The sequence below is a fragment of the Molothrus aeneus genome, chromosome 11, assembly GCF_037042795.1.
Source record: "Molothrus aeneus isolate 106 chromosome 11, BPBGC_Maene_1.0, whole genome shotgun sequence".
Lineage (NCBI taxonomy): Eukaryota > Metazoa > Chordata > Aves > Passeriformes > Icteridae > Molothrus > Molothrus aeneus.
In genome coordinates this window covers 1,649,201-1,665,529 of record NC_089656.1, presented here as the reverse complement: position 1 = coordinate 1,665,529, position 16,329 = coordinate 1,649,201, and the positions used below count along the sequence as shown (strand labels likewise).

At 47.3% G+C, this 16,329-nt stretch overlaps 1 protein-coding gene across 1 annotated transcript; it reads right to left on the bottom strand.

Annotated features, from left to right (window-relative positions):
- Positions 1-478: 478 nt before the first annotated feature.
- On the bottom strand, positions 479-15,754 carry CMTM3 (CKLF like MARVEL transmembrane domain containing 3). Its single transcript, XM_066557483.1, has 5 exons — positions 15,644-15,754; positions 6,799-6,954; positions 5,028-5,123; positions 3,706-3,823; positions 479-2,245 (listed from the first exon to the last, which is right to left on the bottom strand). Exons 1-5 carry the CDS (start codon positions 15,752-15,754, stop codon positions 2,217-2,219), a joined length of 510 nt encoding a protein of 169 aa, XP_066413580.1. The 3' UTR covers positions 479-2,216.
- Between the last annotated feature and the right edge of the window lie 575 nt (positions 15,755-16,329).

Sequence of the window (16,329 nt, the reverse complement as noted above, 5' to 3'; positions counted from 1 at the left end):
ATAACCTGAGCCATCAAGGACTAAAAAGCCTGTAAGGAAATTCTCTGGGCAGGCACCTCACTGCAAGCTGCTAAAGCACTCCTGAAGTAACTAATGAACATTTTGTTTGATGCCTGTTTACTTTAAACCAACATGGAAAAAATGACCAGAAAACCTCAGTATATTTTGGGTTTGTGAGGGATGAACCTGAAGGGGACTTTGCTGTTTACAGGGTTATTGGTTGCCAAGAGAGAGCACTGAATCCACAATGTCTCCTCAATAGTTAGAACAAATTCTTGGTTAAATTTTTTGATCTCATGCCCTAAGGAAGAGGTTTGACCTGTGGCTGGTCCCCAGGGCTGGCTCTGAGCTGTGCCCCTTCCCCAGTAGAGATTTAGGATTCCTGAAGTCACAGTCCCTCGTGCTGGGCAGAGGCAAAGCACCAAAATCAGGTAAGCAGGCAAAATCAGCTCTTCAAGTAAGTAAAGACACCCAACACTTCTATTAAAAGATGTTTAATCCAGCATGGTTTCTAAATATTAACCACGTCTCCAGCTGTGACATGCAGTACATTTTTTTACTTAAAAAAAAGAGAAATACAAAACAAGTATAAAAATGAGCCCAGGTCCCCTGAACATCACAGTGTGTGCCAGTAAAATATGACAAGAGAAGAAAGAGAAACACGGGGTTTCATACAGGAAAAGGTTCAAAGAAATCTTTCTCATAAATCAGAGATTGTCTGTCCCATTTAGAAGCAACCACTTGTTTTGCATTTACTCTGTCAGTGGTCAGGAAGCAGGAGATGTGGGAGCTGCCTGCTGGACAACTCTGAGCCTGAGCAGCACCCCCTGGTCCCTGCCAGCTCCCCTGTCCTGCTGGCAGCTGCCACAGGGAACTGGAACCCAGGTGCTGATTTCATTCCAAAGGAAATCTGCCTTTATTCTTTCATCCCTGGTTTTCACTTACTGTGTTAGTACCATCTGCCCTCATTTTAATCACACCTGTTCTGGCACTGTATTCATTTTTAAAACATCCATAGAGGTTTCTTTGTCACAGACCTGTGTGAGGCCACCTGTGAGGAGCGTGCCACGCTCTTCCCAAGCATTCCCAAGTGTCTATAAATGGACACAGATATTCCAGGGTAGGTTGTGCTACTTGTGAAAACAGCTTGGACATTCTGAGGGCTTTTTGCCTGGAATGCCCCACCACAAGATAAATCACATCCTTCCAGGGGAGAAAAACCAACCAACCCACCCCACCCAGCCCCACTGAAAAAGGGGGCTGGGGAGATGAATTCATTGCAGACATTCTGTAGTTTGGGGCTGTTTCTTGGCCTTTTCACAGTGGGGAGGGGGCACTGCCCTCCTGGGGCCTGGGTGCATTCAGTGTGGCAGCAGCAGTGGCCATGGCCCAGAGCAGGACATCAGCACTGGTGCCTGGGGCACAAACACCTGCAGGTGTCACCAGGCAGGCCCTGCTGGGAGGCATTTGCCAAGCCTGCCTTCCCAGGGCTTCCACAACAACAGGACCGGGCTGCCAGAGCTGCCTCACCTGCTCCACCCCATCCTGTGGTGAAATTGCAGTAGAGGGGATGTGACTCCATCCAAGCAGCTTTAAACAAGGGATACTGAGGGTTTTATGAGCCAGCTGTCCTGCAGCACCATTATACTTTGAGGTTTGCTCTTGCTGCAGATTTCCAGTTGTCACTTTTCCTTGTCACAGATAGACAGGAGATACAAAGGTATTGACACCAATGTGTTAACTGCACTCCTTGCCTTCAGTGCTTGGAGTATTCAGACTGGATAAAGAAATACTGTTAGTTAATCAAGAAAAATAAAAACAGGCATCCAAACCTCTCCTCTTTGGCATGTCAAGAAGTAGAAAAGCTCTAAGTGTTAAAGGTTTGGAATGATGAAAGCACATTAAAAGCTGTAAATGTTAAAAATGCTGTTCCCACTTACTTGGGACAGGGATGTGCTGGGTGGGGAGGGGCAACAGAGAATTGAGCTGTGTTGTTTGGACAGATCTGCTGTAGGATCTGTACTTGCCAAGGAGTGTTCAATGGCACTGGGAGCAGTCTCCTTTTCCACATCACTGCCCTGTCTGGGCTCTGGTGATTCCATTAACAGTGAAGTGGAAAGGGGCTGAAATGAGGGAGTATTTCAACTGGCAGTGCATTCAGCAAAGAGGAAAGTGCTTGATCATCTTCCCTTCACGCTTGGTTGGTGTTTGGTTCTTCAGTCTGAGTCAGAGTCGGAGTTCTCATCTGAGGAGTGAAACAAGGAACAAAAGTGAAAATGCAAACTGGAAACCCCCCCAGCTGTGGCTCTGGCTGGGACAGAGAGGCTGTGCTGACAGGATGTGCCTGCAAGGACACAGTGGGGCTGGGAATGAACACCCCTGTGAAATGACAGCTCTTGCTGAGGTGGTGGGACCTGGAATGGTGTTTGAAGGAGTTGGGAGATGCTGCTGAGAGGCCCTGCTGGCATCCTTGCTGCTCTGGGCACTGCTGTGTGCTCAGCAGCCCTCCACCTCTGAGACGCTGAGCAACCCCAGCAGGCCCACAGAGCTGCATCCTTCTGGCCTCAGCACTCAGGAGCCCCTGTGGAAGCACAAGCTGGGGCTGCAGGGCTGAGCCCTCCTTGCATGGCACAAACACCAACACGGAGCTGTGTGACTGCACTTCTGTGAGTTTATGTATTTGTGCCTCCATCTCCAGGGGAGTTAGATCTAATCTGTATCCTAATTCTGCATCCTTGCCACCTGAGCATCTTCTGAGGGCAGTTCAGTTTTTACCTTTTACAGTCTGCTTCCTGTTCCTTTTATTCTTTTTTTCCTTTGTCTCTCTTTTCAGTCTAAAGCTTGAAAAAACACTGAACAGTCTCCTAAAATCCCCAGAAGAGACAGTCAGTGCTGCTGATCACCTCCTAGGATTCCATACACACCTTGGGTGTTTGGTTTTTCAGGGGTTTTAGATGAGGTGTTTTTGGGGAATTTGGGATATTTTTTATTTGCTTTTAAGTGTGGAGCAGTCTTTTTAATCCATGTGGGTGCAATAAGAAGTCACAGGGACATGATGCCTGATTTGGGCTCCTGGAAACTACAGAATGACTACCCCTGTCCTGACCTGAACTGGCTTTGAACACCCAACATCTTTTTTTTATCTTGTGGATCTAAGTGGATCGGTCTGATCTGAAGTAGACTATAGTAGAAAAAAAATTGACAGCAACCTTGTTAATTTTATGCTGTTTGACCCTTGGATTTTAAGGTCATTTGCCCACAAATGGTCAAATATTTTAAGAGACTATCATGATAAGGAAATGATAAAGAGAAAAGCACTATTTGGACACAAAAAGCTGTGGATTAATGGATGTTAATTATAAGTTACAAAAAAAAAAAAAAAGGTAGAAGTTTGCTTGTTTTTACAGCAAGACATTTTAATAGGGAAAGAAAATCTGTACTGCATGGTGATTTCTATAATTGGATCTGGGGCTTTTCAAAGTTAGATGTGAAACTCTGAGAAACTTCACATTCCTGGCTTGCAGGTTATCTTCATAAATCACTGGAATTCCATTTGCAGCTTCCTAACTGAGCAGAGCTGTGGCAGACAAACCCAAGAATAGAAACTGTTCTTACTGAGCAAGAGCTCTTGCTCCCTGCAAAGGGTGAAATGGAGAGGGAAATCTCACACTGCAGCTCGTGTGACAAGCAGGGAATTTTACCCACCTTCTGTCTTGTGCCCCTCGGGGGAATCGGAGCTGCCTTGCTTGAGGAAAGTGACCAGGTCATTGAAGGTGATGTAGAAATCAATGGCAAACACAATGGTGGCTGCAAACCCAAACACCTGCAAGGGCAGAATAATGCTCTCCTTAACAACAGCTCCAGTCTGTCAGGACAAACCAAACCCAACCAAACCCAACCAAACCCACACAGGAAAAACTCCATGGTTTTTTTGGCCCGTGCCTTTCCAAAAAGGCAGGGAGGAGAAATGGTTTGTGACACGTTGGTATCACCTGAATTACAGCTGCTTTGGGAGCCTGAGAAGTGACCAGGGGTGTCTTTATCCCTGCCCCAGGCTGCAGCCCTCTTGGGCTCTGGGCCTGTTCTGGACATCAGCACCTCCTGCACCTCCACTGTCCCAGGGCACCTCTGCCACCAAGGAATCACCTCCATTTCTTGGGAAATAATTTTCCACTTGTTTGCAAGGAGATGAGTCTATTGCTGAGTGAACTAGACAGATTAAAATGATTCTGGAATTCTCTCTCCAGTGACAGAGCAGCAGAGTTGTGCCAAGCTGGATGCTGGTCTAGGAGCCTGAGCTGAGCAAACTCCATTGCTCCATGGCTCACTGCAGGGACAAAGATTAAACAAGATTTGGGTTTGTGTTGTGGGATGGTTTGGGAAGGGCTGCTGGCCCACACCACTGGGCACTGTTCTTCCCAAGTTTAAAAAATTGTTATGCAAATTTTATTTATGTTGCATACATTATTGATGCTTAGAGTCAAGTTGCAGATGCAGGGGCTGTATTGTATTTCTGTATTTCAAAATGCTGATGGGTGAAGGCTCTCTCCTGGGCAGTCCTTGTACAGGAGGGTAAAATGACACTGCTCTTGTTTCAACTCATCCAAATAAAACTAAGCAGGAGAGAGGTTGAAATTACTTAATTTAGACTGGCCTTAGCAGTTACAGGTTTGAGGTTTTTTTTTAAATCATCATCATCATCATTATTATTCCCTCCATTCAAGGATCTTGACACTCCTTGCAGAGCAGCTAGTAAAATTAAAAAGCAGAATAGGTGCCTTCCCTAAGGGTACAGTTAGCACTGAGCAGCTCTGTTAGGGTGAAAAAACTATTCATTGGTTCAAGACATGTTTTCCTGAATAAGTGACCATTTCTTCTCTGCTTTAAGCAAATTAATTCTCGTTTAATTGAAGAAACGTCTATGACTTGCAGTGGGGTGATATTTAAACTGTTTTTTAAGTGCATCCATGTACTGAAGTGCACTCAGTTCAGCACAGCACTTAGGTGGAAAGCTCATGCCTACTCACCCCTGCTGCTTTCGATGCTCCATCGCTGTATTTTGAGACAGCAGCAATTGAAATGGCAAAGTAAATGATGGCAGCGGTGACACAGCGCAAGAAATCCTGTGGAAGAAGCAATGGTGCCCTCAGACTGGTCAAGGATTTCCTCTAAAACCATCCTGGGAACTAACACTCAGCCCCTCTGTTGCTGCATCAGTGCCTTTGCTGGCGTGTGACCACAGCCTGGATTGCTGCAGAGGAGGAACTGCTCATCTGTGAAATAGTTCTAAATAACAGAAGACCTGAACCCTGGCATAAACTTCTCCTCTTAAAGATGCTGGGATAAATCCTGCTGCTACCCTGCCTGTGTCAGGCAGACCTTCCCTCAGCCTGGGAAGAAGGGCTGTGTGGGGTGTTTGCCTTGGAGCACAGCAAGGGCTTTAATGGAAAGATCATTTGAAATGCCTTAAAAACCTTGTGCAGAACTCCTTGGAGCAGAACTCCCGTGGCACCAGAGGCTCAGGAGGTCCCAGCTCTGTGGGAACAGGTGCCTGTATCTCTGTGGATGCAGGGCTGTGTGGTGATCTCCTGGGAGACCTGTCTGTGCAACTCCTCATTCAGGAACCAAACACTTGGGTTAGTGCTGGAATGATTTGTACTTCTCACATCCACCAGCCTGCCCCAGGAGCCCGTGCCTGGTGTGATCCCTGGGGTATGTCCTGCTGAGCTGTGCCCTGTCACACCAGCAGGGACATCTCTGCAGTGAGCTTTAAACACAGAGCTGTGTCCCAGGGCACGTCCAAATCATGAGGGCTGCAATAAAGGCACCCTCAGCTCTGTTCACAATTAGCTCTTCTGCTTTCCCAGAACAGATGGAGGAGTCAGATTTGTCTCAAAGCACAAATCCTGCAAGAAACCTGACTCCTCTGAAGTCAGGACAAGGTCAGTTATCTACATTGTGTGCCTGCAATATGTTATGGTAATGGCCATAATAAACACACAAGTGCCTTTTTTGTCCTAGTTCTGGAACCGGATGCATGTAGAAAATGGGAAAATGATGGAACAGAGATTACCAGCTGAGAGCTGTGTACAGTCATAGCCAAAGTCAGTGATATTGTTTTATCTACAAGTGGCCTTGCTGAAGTTATTTTTATACACTGAGAGCTCAAATTCAAATCTCACTGCAATGAACTACTGATGGCACCAAAAGAGAATCGAGATTGATAAGATCAGCAGGGTTTTTTGAAGTATTTGTACTGCAAGGCAGCTGCTCCCTTTGCAGTGATATTTGAGACTGCAGGGACATCCAGTGGCCAGGGCTCTCCTGCAGCCCCAGCAGCCACTGGGCTCCTTTGTGAGCATGAACTGGCCAGAGCTGCCCCTTCCCAGAGCAGCTCAGATTGTCTGTGGGTGTAACTCTACCTGAGAATTTAATCACAGCCTGACAAAGTCTGCCCATTATCAACAATACACCTGCTTCCCCCTCTGCAAGGGTGGCAATAAGGAGCCCCCAGCAGTCAGACTTGGGCTGATGCTGGTCCTAAGCCATCTGCCTGGAACTGGGCATACATTCTGTGCTTTGATAAAGCCATGCTTTGTGTCAGCACTCAAAAAGCTGAGGTGCAGAGCAGAGCATAGTTTAGAGTGCTCTGGGACCTTCTGAAGCAGAGGCAGCAGGGACAAGTTTCTAAGAGAGCAGTAAAATTATTACAGTGACCCTGAACTCCTGCCCAGCCACTTTCCCTCCCCTCTCACTGCACAATTAAATCTGAAGGTTTCTGTTGCACATCTCACTTACCGCCAAAGGCCAGTGGACTCCTTTAAACTTCTCATTAAGCTTGGAGGCGTAGGCAAAAAAAAGAAACAGTGCCAGCAGAAACTCTAGGAGTGGTGCCATCATGAAAGAAGCTGCTAGAGATGCAATATAGCAGATAAAGATGATAAATGACAGCACCTAAAGTAAAGGGAAAACTCGAAGTTATTTGCATGGAACAGCAGAGCCGTAGGCAGCTGAGCAGCTTTGAAGTGTTATTTTCCCTGTGTATTTCTGTCAGGGCTGCTGCTGCTGCTGGCATAGCTTCAGCATCCTACTTTTTCTATTTTTCATTGGGCCAAATGATTTTTCTTGTTCAGCCCAGAATAAATCTGAAGTAAGGGTGTTTATTTCCACGTGTGTGAAATCACTTTTCCGGAGCGCTGCGTGCATTTGCACCTCTCGAAGTCAGTAATTTGCTCTGGATTGTAAACAGCTCTGACAACATAATTCTGAAAATAGAGTGGGGTGTTGCCAAGCAAGCAGAGCTCTAAGCTTTCAGCTGTGACAGCTCTCATTTGAAACCCAAATCAGTGCTCAGACAGCCTGAAGTAACTCAGCATGTATAATCTTGGAGTTGAAAGAATAAAGTCTGCTAATGATGGACAGAAAAGGGCCAAGAATTAATTGTTCTGTGACTTCTGGAAGTGTCTGGTTCCAGTTTTCCAGCGTGGCAGCTGTTTTAGACAGTAATAGGACAGATAACTCCCATAGATTTCCTTTATCTCCATAATGTATCCTAATTCTAGTAAATAATAAAAAATGACAATATTTTCTGCACTCAATTGAAATACCTTTAGAATATGGTTCAAAATAGAAAGTTTCACAACAGCAAAACAATTGAAGAAAATGCATTTTCACCTAAACCAGGCAGTACCAGAGTGCTGTCCTACACTCCTGGACTGTGTTTGCACAAGTGGATGGTGAGGGAGCCATGGAGAAGCTCAAGACCATTTTCAGCTGCTGTACTGGGGTTGGTCACCTCCAAAAAGAAGCTCCAGTCCTCCTGTTTAACTGCCTTGCATGGGAACTGGTTGCTGTTTCAATCAAATTAGCTTGAAGTAACAAAAGTAGGCAGGATGCTGAATTACACATTATTATGTACCAGTTTGCACCTGGGCTGCCCTGTCCAGCCTTTCCTCCTGGAGACAAATCTCTGCCTTCCAAAAGCTCAGGGATGCTTTTGATCAGCACAGACTGAGCAGTAGATTACAAAGATTTTTTTAACTTCTAATTCCAAATCAGGACACTAACATTCCCACTCACACAGCACTGAAAATAAATGGATTATTTTCCCCCAGGTGGCACATCTAAAGGCAGATGTAGCTTCCTGCAAAGGTAATCAATGCATTTGCATTGAATTACCATTAAATTTCAGCTCTGTGGATTTCTTTGTTTGCTGCTACTATAGGTTCTTGGGGACCACCTAAACTTCAGAAAAAAAATCATCATTACACTTGACTGATAAGGTTCCTATAATTATTAATTGGTAATTACTCCTATGAGAGGTCATTCAACCCTCAAATACATGTATCAAAAAAACCTTTTATGTTTAGGGGACAACTAAGCAGTTCAATTCCACTGAAATAATTTCTTGGTGTAAATAATTTCCGAGCCTTTATTCTCAGCCTGTGTTTTGGGGAAAGCAGTCAGTGCCTGAGCAGGATGCTAACAGCTGCAATAAACTGTTTTCATTTTTAGTAAGGGATGATATTTAAGGTCTATGCATTGTTCTTGTTTCACTGGTTCTAAGAAACTGAGCTGGGATAGTTTATAGAGCTCACTTCTGCATGGGCCTGCTAGCTGGTAAGAGCTGCCCCATTTGTTCATGTTGACCCCATTCTGAGTTGTTTTCTGCTCACAAAGCCTCTCTGCAGGTTTTTCTTATTTTCATAAAGCAGAGGGAGGTCATTCCCTGTATCTCATCCTTAGTGTAGCATTTTCTTCCTATGAGCTAAAAGTGGTAAGAACTCTTTAAAGGGAAGTGGATTTATCAGAGCTTGACAACTCCTAAGAGGAGAGAGGACTTCCTTCTTCCCATCACAGCACCTACTGCCTTCCCACCCCAAAGAACAAAAACTGCACTTGCTTTGTGAATCTGCTTTACTTGCATTTCTGGAACATAATTTAGACACAGTTCCACAGTTCTCAGTCTTTTTTGGAATAAAAAAAAATCACCATCTATACATGACATTTTCTTTTTGTTCTGGTGTTGAAAAAATATCTTCCTTTTTGTGGCTAAAGCAGGTGTGTGGTGGCTGAGCTGTAGGGGTGACCAGCAGCAGGGAGATGGGTTCAGGGCAGGTCCCACTGCCCACAACCCTTCCAATAGCAGATCCTTAGACTTGAACTAAACCTAGTGATCTCTTCAGAGAGGATTCAATGCAGTGTTAAATCATACATGCTACTGGAGCAGTGAGGGGAGGCAGAGAGGCAGATTTCAGATATGTAAGGTGATGCTGCACAGCAGAGATGCCTTTGAGCTCGATTCTCTTTGCCTCAGTAACTCCTGTGCTCTCACTGCTTTTGCACTGAGAAAAAAGCTTTCCTGACCAAGTGTAAAGTGAAAGGAAGAGCCTTTGTGGTCTGTTCTTATCAGCTTTATGGCAATTTGTGCCAGGGAAGGCTCCTGCTGTCTCCTTTCAGCCCTGGGCAGGCGTGAGGTTCACACACGAGCTGGACTCAGGGTGAAAGAGGAGCAGGATCACACCAAGGAGCCCCTGATCCCAGGTGCTGGGGTGCCAGGGGATCCCTGCTTCTGTGCCAGGGAGGCTGCTGAAGAGACATCAGTCTGAGCATTTCAACCTTCTGAATGGTCTGACCCAGAGAAGCTGGGGAAATATTAGTTGTTTATTTTAAAATGTGGTTCCCAGGCCAGTCACTTGTTTAACCCAAGCCCTGCATGAGTGGCAGATGACAGCAGTGTCCTGCTGCCTGCTCCTCTGCCCTGAAGGTCAGTCACTGGATTCCCACCTTCCCACCCTCAGGGGTGGGATTCCCTCCAGCCTTGTCCTGCTCTCCACTTGGCAGCAGCCCCTTGTGGGGAGAACTGCACCTCTAAACACACTGAAGAAAAAGGCACCTTTTGATTCACAAGAACCCATTTGATTTCAGTAGATTACTGATGGTATTAGTAAAGGGGAAAGACTCTGAAGACTGGTAACTGGTCTGCAGTTAAACATCATTCCTCATTCTGGAGGCACTCAAGATTTTATGTGAAATAAATGTCTAGAAAAGAACAGACCAGATTTTGAGAATGAAGATTGGGAAGATGGTATTTTTAGATACCTTCACTGGGGGAAGGCACAGGAAGGGGAGGGAGGCAGACCATGGAAAGAGCCAGAGGATCAGGAGGAAGGAGGTGCCCGAGGTCTGTCAGGTGATGACCATGGCACTGCACCTTGGCACTGCACCTGGCTCTTTGGTTTTCTTCTTTTCTGTCTCCTGTCACTGCCCTGACATGGATTTTAATGCCAAACTTCCTTGGTAGCTTGGGAACAGCCCTGTGCAATAGAAGAGCCCACAAATTGTAGGGTTTTGATGATGTTTCTCATTTCTCCTTGTGTAGAGCTCATTTCCTCTTCTGACAGCTGGAATGCACAGCTGTGGACTCCTGGAGTAATATTGGATATCACCTATAACTGTCTTTTCTGAATTACAGAAGTGAGCAGGTGCCTTTTCTGACCATTTAAGTGCACTGCTACTAACTCAAGCATTCTATGTTATCTTAAAATTTTAAAAATACACCTCCCCTCCCACAATACAAACACTGCAGTGCCACTCTGTACTCAGAAATAATGACACCTCCCTACATACTTTTCCAGGCTTCAAGTCTTCCTGAAAAACATCTTGCAAACTGAAAGGTGCTCTAAAAACTCAACAGCACCTTTCAGAATATACCTGACCCCTCCAAGGACTGTCAGATGTTCCATTGCACATCACATTTGTGCAACCTCTGCACCTCTTTTCCTGGAGCTGTGTGTTTCAGGGTCACTTCAGAGAAAGGTCAAGCAATGGACCTTGTTTTTTGTTAGAGCTCTGTATCTGTGCTTAAAAAAAAAAGGCAGCTAGAGAGGAAGTCTGAGAGTCTCCATGCCATTGCAAGTTCATTTCTAGCACTTTCAGAAAGCACTGCAGCTTCTGGGAGGGAAAAAAAAGCAGCAGTGTTTTATCAGTTTTGCCAATTTGTATTTACCACAGCTTTTTTCTCTTCCCCTCACTTGGGATTGCACCCTGAGCACTGAGAGCAGCTGAGTCTGAGCTCTTCCTGAGCTGCTGATGACAGGTTGGTGTGACTGCTGCCAGCTTCACAGTGAAGGAATATCTGCATGCAGGAAGCTCTAATGCAGCAAAGAGCAGGATAGGAACCTTTCATAGCTTGGCAAAAAAATAATAAAAAATCCTGGCAAAAAAGCAGCCTGACTGTTCACTAAGCACCTTTTATGTACACTCTCATTCACACAAAACCCTTCTTGGGTATTGTGTTTCAGAAAGTAACTTTCCCATTTAATCCCATACAATTATTACTTAATATTGTGTTCTTAGAGTGGCCAGGCATTACAAAGTTATACTTTACTGTACAGCCAGTTTGTAGTTCAAGGCCTAAAAAACAATCCTGACAGTGGTTAGAGAGCACAATGTCCCTGAAGGGAGGGAGGCCTGAGCAGTGCTGAGGTCATGGCAGCTCCAGAGGCGTTTGGAGGAGGGAGAACAGACCTGCTGGAACACACTGGGAATATGGGGATGCTGGGAGGCATCACTGCACCAGCTCCTCATCTCCTGTCCCTCATCTCCTGTCCCTCATCTCCTGCTCATCTCCTGCTCCCACCTCCTGCCCCTCATCTCCTGCCCCTCATCTCCTGCTCTCATCTCCTGCTCCCATCTCCTGCCCCTCATCTCCTGCCCCTCATCTCCTGCTCTCATCTCCTGCCCCTCATCTCCTGCCCCTCATCTCCTGCTCTCATCTCCTGCCCCTCATCTCCTGCCCCTCATCTCCTGCCCCTCATCTCCTGCCCCTCATCTCCTGCTCCCATCTCCTGCTCCCATCTCCTGCTCCCATCTCCTGCCCCTCATCTCCTGCTCTCATCTCCTGCCCCTCATCTCCTGCCCCTCATCTCCTGCCCCTCATCTCCTGCCCCTCATCTCCTGCTCCCATCTCCTGCTCCCACCACCTGCTCCCACCTCCCTCCCCAGGAAAGAACAGCTTTGCCAAAGGCTTTACGAGTGGGCAGCAGTGTCATCTTCTGGGTAAGAGTGCGTTTTGTTCTTGTATTCTTGTCAGACAGACAAAGTGCATCACTCAGTGGTCTCTGCTGTTCAGTTACTACTTCTCTGCTGCACTTGTCGAGGAGGTGAAATTCCTGCTTCCTTCAGAACTGGCTGCAGGAGAGGCCTTCTGGCCACAGACCCTGAGAAAGGCACAGGGGCCTCTTCCAAGGAGAGTTTACACCTAGCATCTGGAGTTTCAGTTACCAAGGTCAGGTCAGAGGAGACTGAAAAGACAGGAGAAAGACAGGAGAAGAGGAGAGAAACAGGCACAATGATTTCTACATCCTTTGATGTCACCACAAAGGTGGCACAACTTTACCTATTCTCACTGCATTTTTATAAAAACGAAAGAAAATGTAGTGCCACTGCATGCTGGCCTCAGGAGACTGAGGAGATGCCAATTAAAGCAGCCACAGGCCTTGAGTGGAACAGCCAGGTGAGGAGCAGAATCCACAACTGGGATCCTGCCCGGACAAGCTCTGGTGCCAGTGTGAGAGTGGCTGTTAAATGGTTCCAACACAGGACACAGGGAATTGAAAACTCATCTCTTGAAGGGTGTAAAAGAGTGAGGATGAGATGCTGACCTTCAGCACAGCAACTTGAGTGGTTAGGAAAAATTAGTAGCTTAAGAAGAGTGTTAAAATGTGTGGAAGAAACCGTGGCATGGAAAAGGGGAGAATAGAAAGGAAAAAAGAGTAACCTGTAAGATTAAAAATGGTGGTTAGAAAATGGAGGGAGCAAGGCAGTGAAAATAAACAGGATTAGGAGAGATAGTGAAGCTTATAAATGTATTTGATGCTACTGCTTCTTTGTCTTTACAGATGTCCCAGATGGAATAAAAAATTAATCAGGCAGGTTAGTGGGGGGGTGGACTGGATGTTCCCCAGAGGCCCCATACAACCCCAACTATTCTGTGATTCTGTAGAGATCAAAAGGAACAGGGGATGGGGGGAGGATATCTTCCTTATCTGAATAAAATTGGAGATAATTAAGCCTCTACCTATTATCAGCTCCATCCCCAGCCTGGCCTGTTCTAGGGGAAGCACCCAGATGCCCAGTTTACATGGGTACTGCACCAGAACAAATCACACCTGAACATCCAAAAGATCCTCTGTGTGGAAATGTTATTTTCAAAAACGGCTCAAGAGCTGCAGAAATAAAGTGCATTTCTGAGGAACTGCCAAGATGCTGAATAATGTGACATTTGTAACAGTGATGAGCACCCCACTTTGCTTCTGAACAAAAGGCACTGTTCAAAAAGTGCATCCATGAATATTATTTCCATACATTTATGCAGAACCCAACCCCACCCCACATTAGCACTGTGTCTGAGGAAAAATTAAACATTCAAGATGAGAAATACAAAGCTAAAGATGAAACACAGATTTAAACCATGATAGATTTAACTTGGACTCATCTTCAATTATTTGGCACTGCATTTCTCTAATTGTGTACAGGCTGTATTTACTCTGGGGCCTGTGCTGTCTTCAAGGGCTTCTTCTGGCAAAGCTGAGACAACTGGAGAGAAACTACTGCTGCCTCTTGTCTGCCAGGAAACCACGTCCTGAGCACGTGGGCTTAGCCTGCAAGGAGCACAAGGAAAGCTCTCTGCAGATGGGATTTCAGAGCTGCTTTCAGCCAGCCAAGCCCTTGGGAAGCCCCGAGTGGCCTTACAAAGGATAAACCCCTGGTTTGTTAAGACAGAGCAGTTTTTATTACTCCAAGGAGGCATCGTCAGTACTTTTCTATGACAACAAAAGGGTGAGTCTGATCCCATGACCAGAACAGTATTCCTCTAATATGTCATCATTCTGAGATGTTAAAAAGCCAGACTGCCTGAAAGCCATCATTTAGTGGCTGTAAGCTTGTAAAGGAAATTCCAGTGTGTGTAAAAGTATGTAACAAAAACACATGCCAAAGGAGCCAGGTTAGCTGGGCTCTGGTATCTTCCAAATGCGTGGTTTTGTAAACTCCAGATGTTGTGTGAGTGATGGGGTAGCTGGAGGAGGGATGGGGTAGCTGGCATTTTTTTGGTGGAGCTGATAAAGCCCGCAGCCTGCTGCTACCAGTTCAAGGCTTTGTCCACCACAGAAGTCATCCTGACCTCCTGAGTGAATGCCTTTCCTCTCAAAGCCAGCCTCACATCTGGCTGTGCCCCGTCTCTCTGCCACAGGGCAGTGCCCACAGCCTCACAAACCCTCAGAGCTGGTCCCCACCAGCTGGTCACAGACAATCCTGACTCCTTCTGTCTGTTCCTTATCTTTCTTTTGCTGGAATATCCTGGTTTCCTTACCTGAGCCAGAACAGTGGGTAGCCAGAGACACCTTGCACATCTGAACAGCGCTCCATGGACCTGACTGCCAGTTTGGGCTGTCCTGATATTTGACTATCTGCTGCCAAAACTCCAGCAAACTTAGTGTTTGAATTTATCATTATTTCTAGCAAAAATGATGTTGAACATCTAATTTCCATCAACGAGCTTCCTTTCAGTAGCTAAATTTTGGTGTGAAATACCCACTCTCCATGGGGTGAGCGATCTCCTTCCCTATCACATGGGTACTATTTCAGCTGTCAGGTTTAAGCCTTTACCCTTAAAATTCCACAAAGTCTCACACCACAGTCACTGCCCTGGTCCTGCTGCCACACTAACGCTGATCCAGGCCAGGTGTCCCTGGCCCTGTGCCTACCTGGGCTGGTGCCCAGCCGCTGTCTCAGCAGCCCAGGGCCTGTCCCTCTGGGCAGCTCTCCAGCCCAAGCGCATCCCTCTGAGGGTCAGCGACAAACACGGCTCCGGAGGGCTCGGGACAGCGGCTGAGTGACCGCGATGCACGGCCTGATGCCGCACATCATAAATTCATGAACTCATAAAGTCTTTCCTGACACACTCAGGACAGGCTGCCCCCTAACCCGGCACCAGCCGATAATACAAACCGCAGCCCCCGTGGTTACTGGATTACACCACAAATAGCTTAAAATGAAATCAAAGCGCTTTTTTACCGAAAAGGGGTCCCCGATAGTGAAACACGCTTAATGCTCTGGAAGTCTAACGTGACAAGTTCTTGTCTCTAACGTGCTCTGCCTGAATTACGCTAAATCCATTATGCTCTGAGACAGCCCTGCAGTTCCCCCATTCCGGTTCGGGTTTCCCCATTTTCCCCTTGGTTGTTGTCTCTCTCTCCCCTAGGTTGCTTTCCACAGTTTTCCCCTCAGTTGTTTCCCCCGTCTCCCCTCGCTTGTCTTCTCCCAGTTTTTCCCTCAGTTGTTTCCCCCGTCTCCCCTCAGTTGCTGCTCCCCATTTTTCCCCTCACTTGTTGCCCCCGACTCCCCTCGGTTGCTGTTCCCCATTTTTCCCCTCACTTGTTGCCCCCGTCTCCCCTCGCTTGCTGTTCCCCATTTTTCCCCTCACTTGTTGCCCCCGTGTGCCTTCGGTTGTTTTCCCCCAGTTTTCCCCTCAGCCGCACAGGGAGCGGCCCGGGACAGGTCGGTCCGGCGGAGCCGGCTCGAGTCCCGGCTGCCCGGGGGTGGCTCCCGCAGCCCCCCAGCCCCGGAGTCCCGTCCTTACCGACTCTGCGAGCAGCAGCTGCCCCTTGCGGGAGCGCAGGAACTCCCGGGGGGGAAGCAGCGAGCTCAGCCCCGGCGGTGCTGCGGTCTCCGCGGACTCGGGGTCCTCCATGGCCGCGGCGGGCAGGATGGGCGCGGGCTGGGGTTGGGCTCGGCTCAGCTGGGGCCGGGCTGGGCTGGGCTCGGCCTGAGCTCGAGCCGGGCTCGGGCTGGGCGCGGGCTCAGGCTCGGGGTAGGGGGTTGGCCGTGGAATTTTTTTTTTTAATTTTTTTTTTTCTCTCTGAAGGAGGGAAGCGGAAATCGTGACACTGCGGAAACGTGAAAAAAAAGTTTCAGCATCCCCAGCTGTGGGGGGCGGCCCCAGCGCCCGCCCCCAGCCCCGGGACAATGGAGCTGGGCTGCGGGACCGAGAGCAGAGCCAGGCGGCCTCGAGTCCCGCCACCCTGAACACACAGAACCGCCGGGATGGAAGGGAAGGGGCCGCTGGAGGCCACCCAGCCCAAACCCCGCTCAAGGCTGAAATTTCAGGATACAAATGCCTCGGCGAACGCTTAACATGAAATTTGCATGGCAGAAGAAAATCTTTCCAAAGGATGGTTACTGGGTCATTACATTTTTACTTGACTTTAAAAGGTACATTTACTCTAATGTACTTTTTTACACTTAGTAAATAAATAAGATTAAATA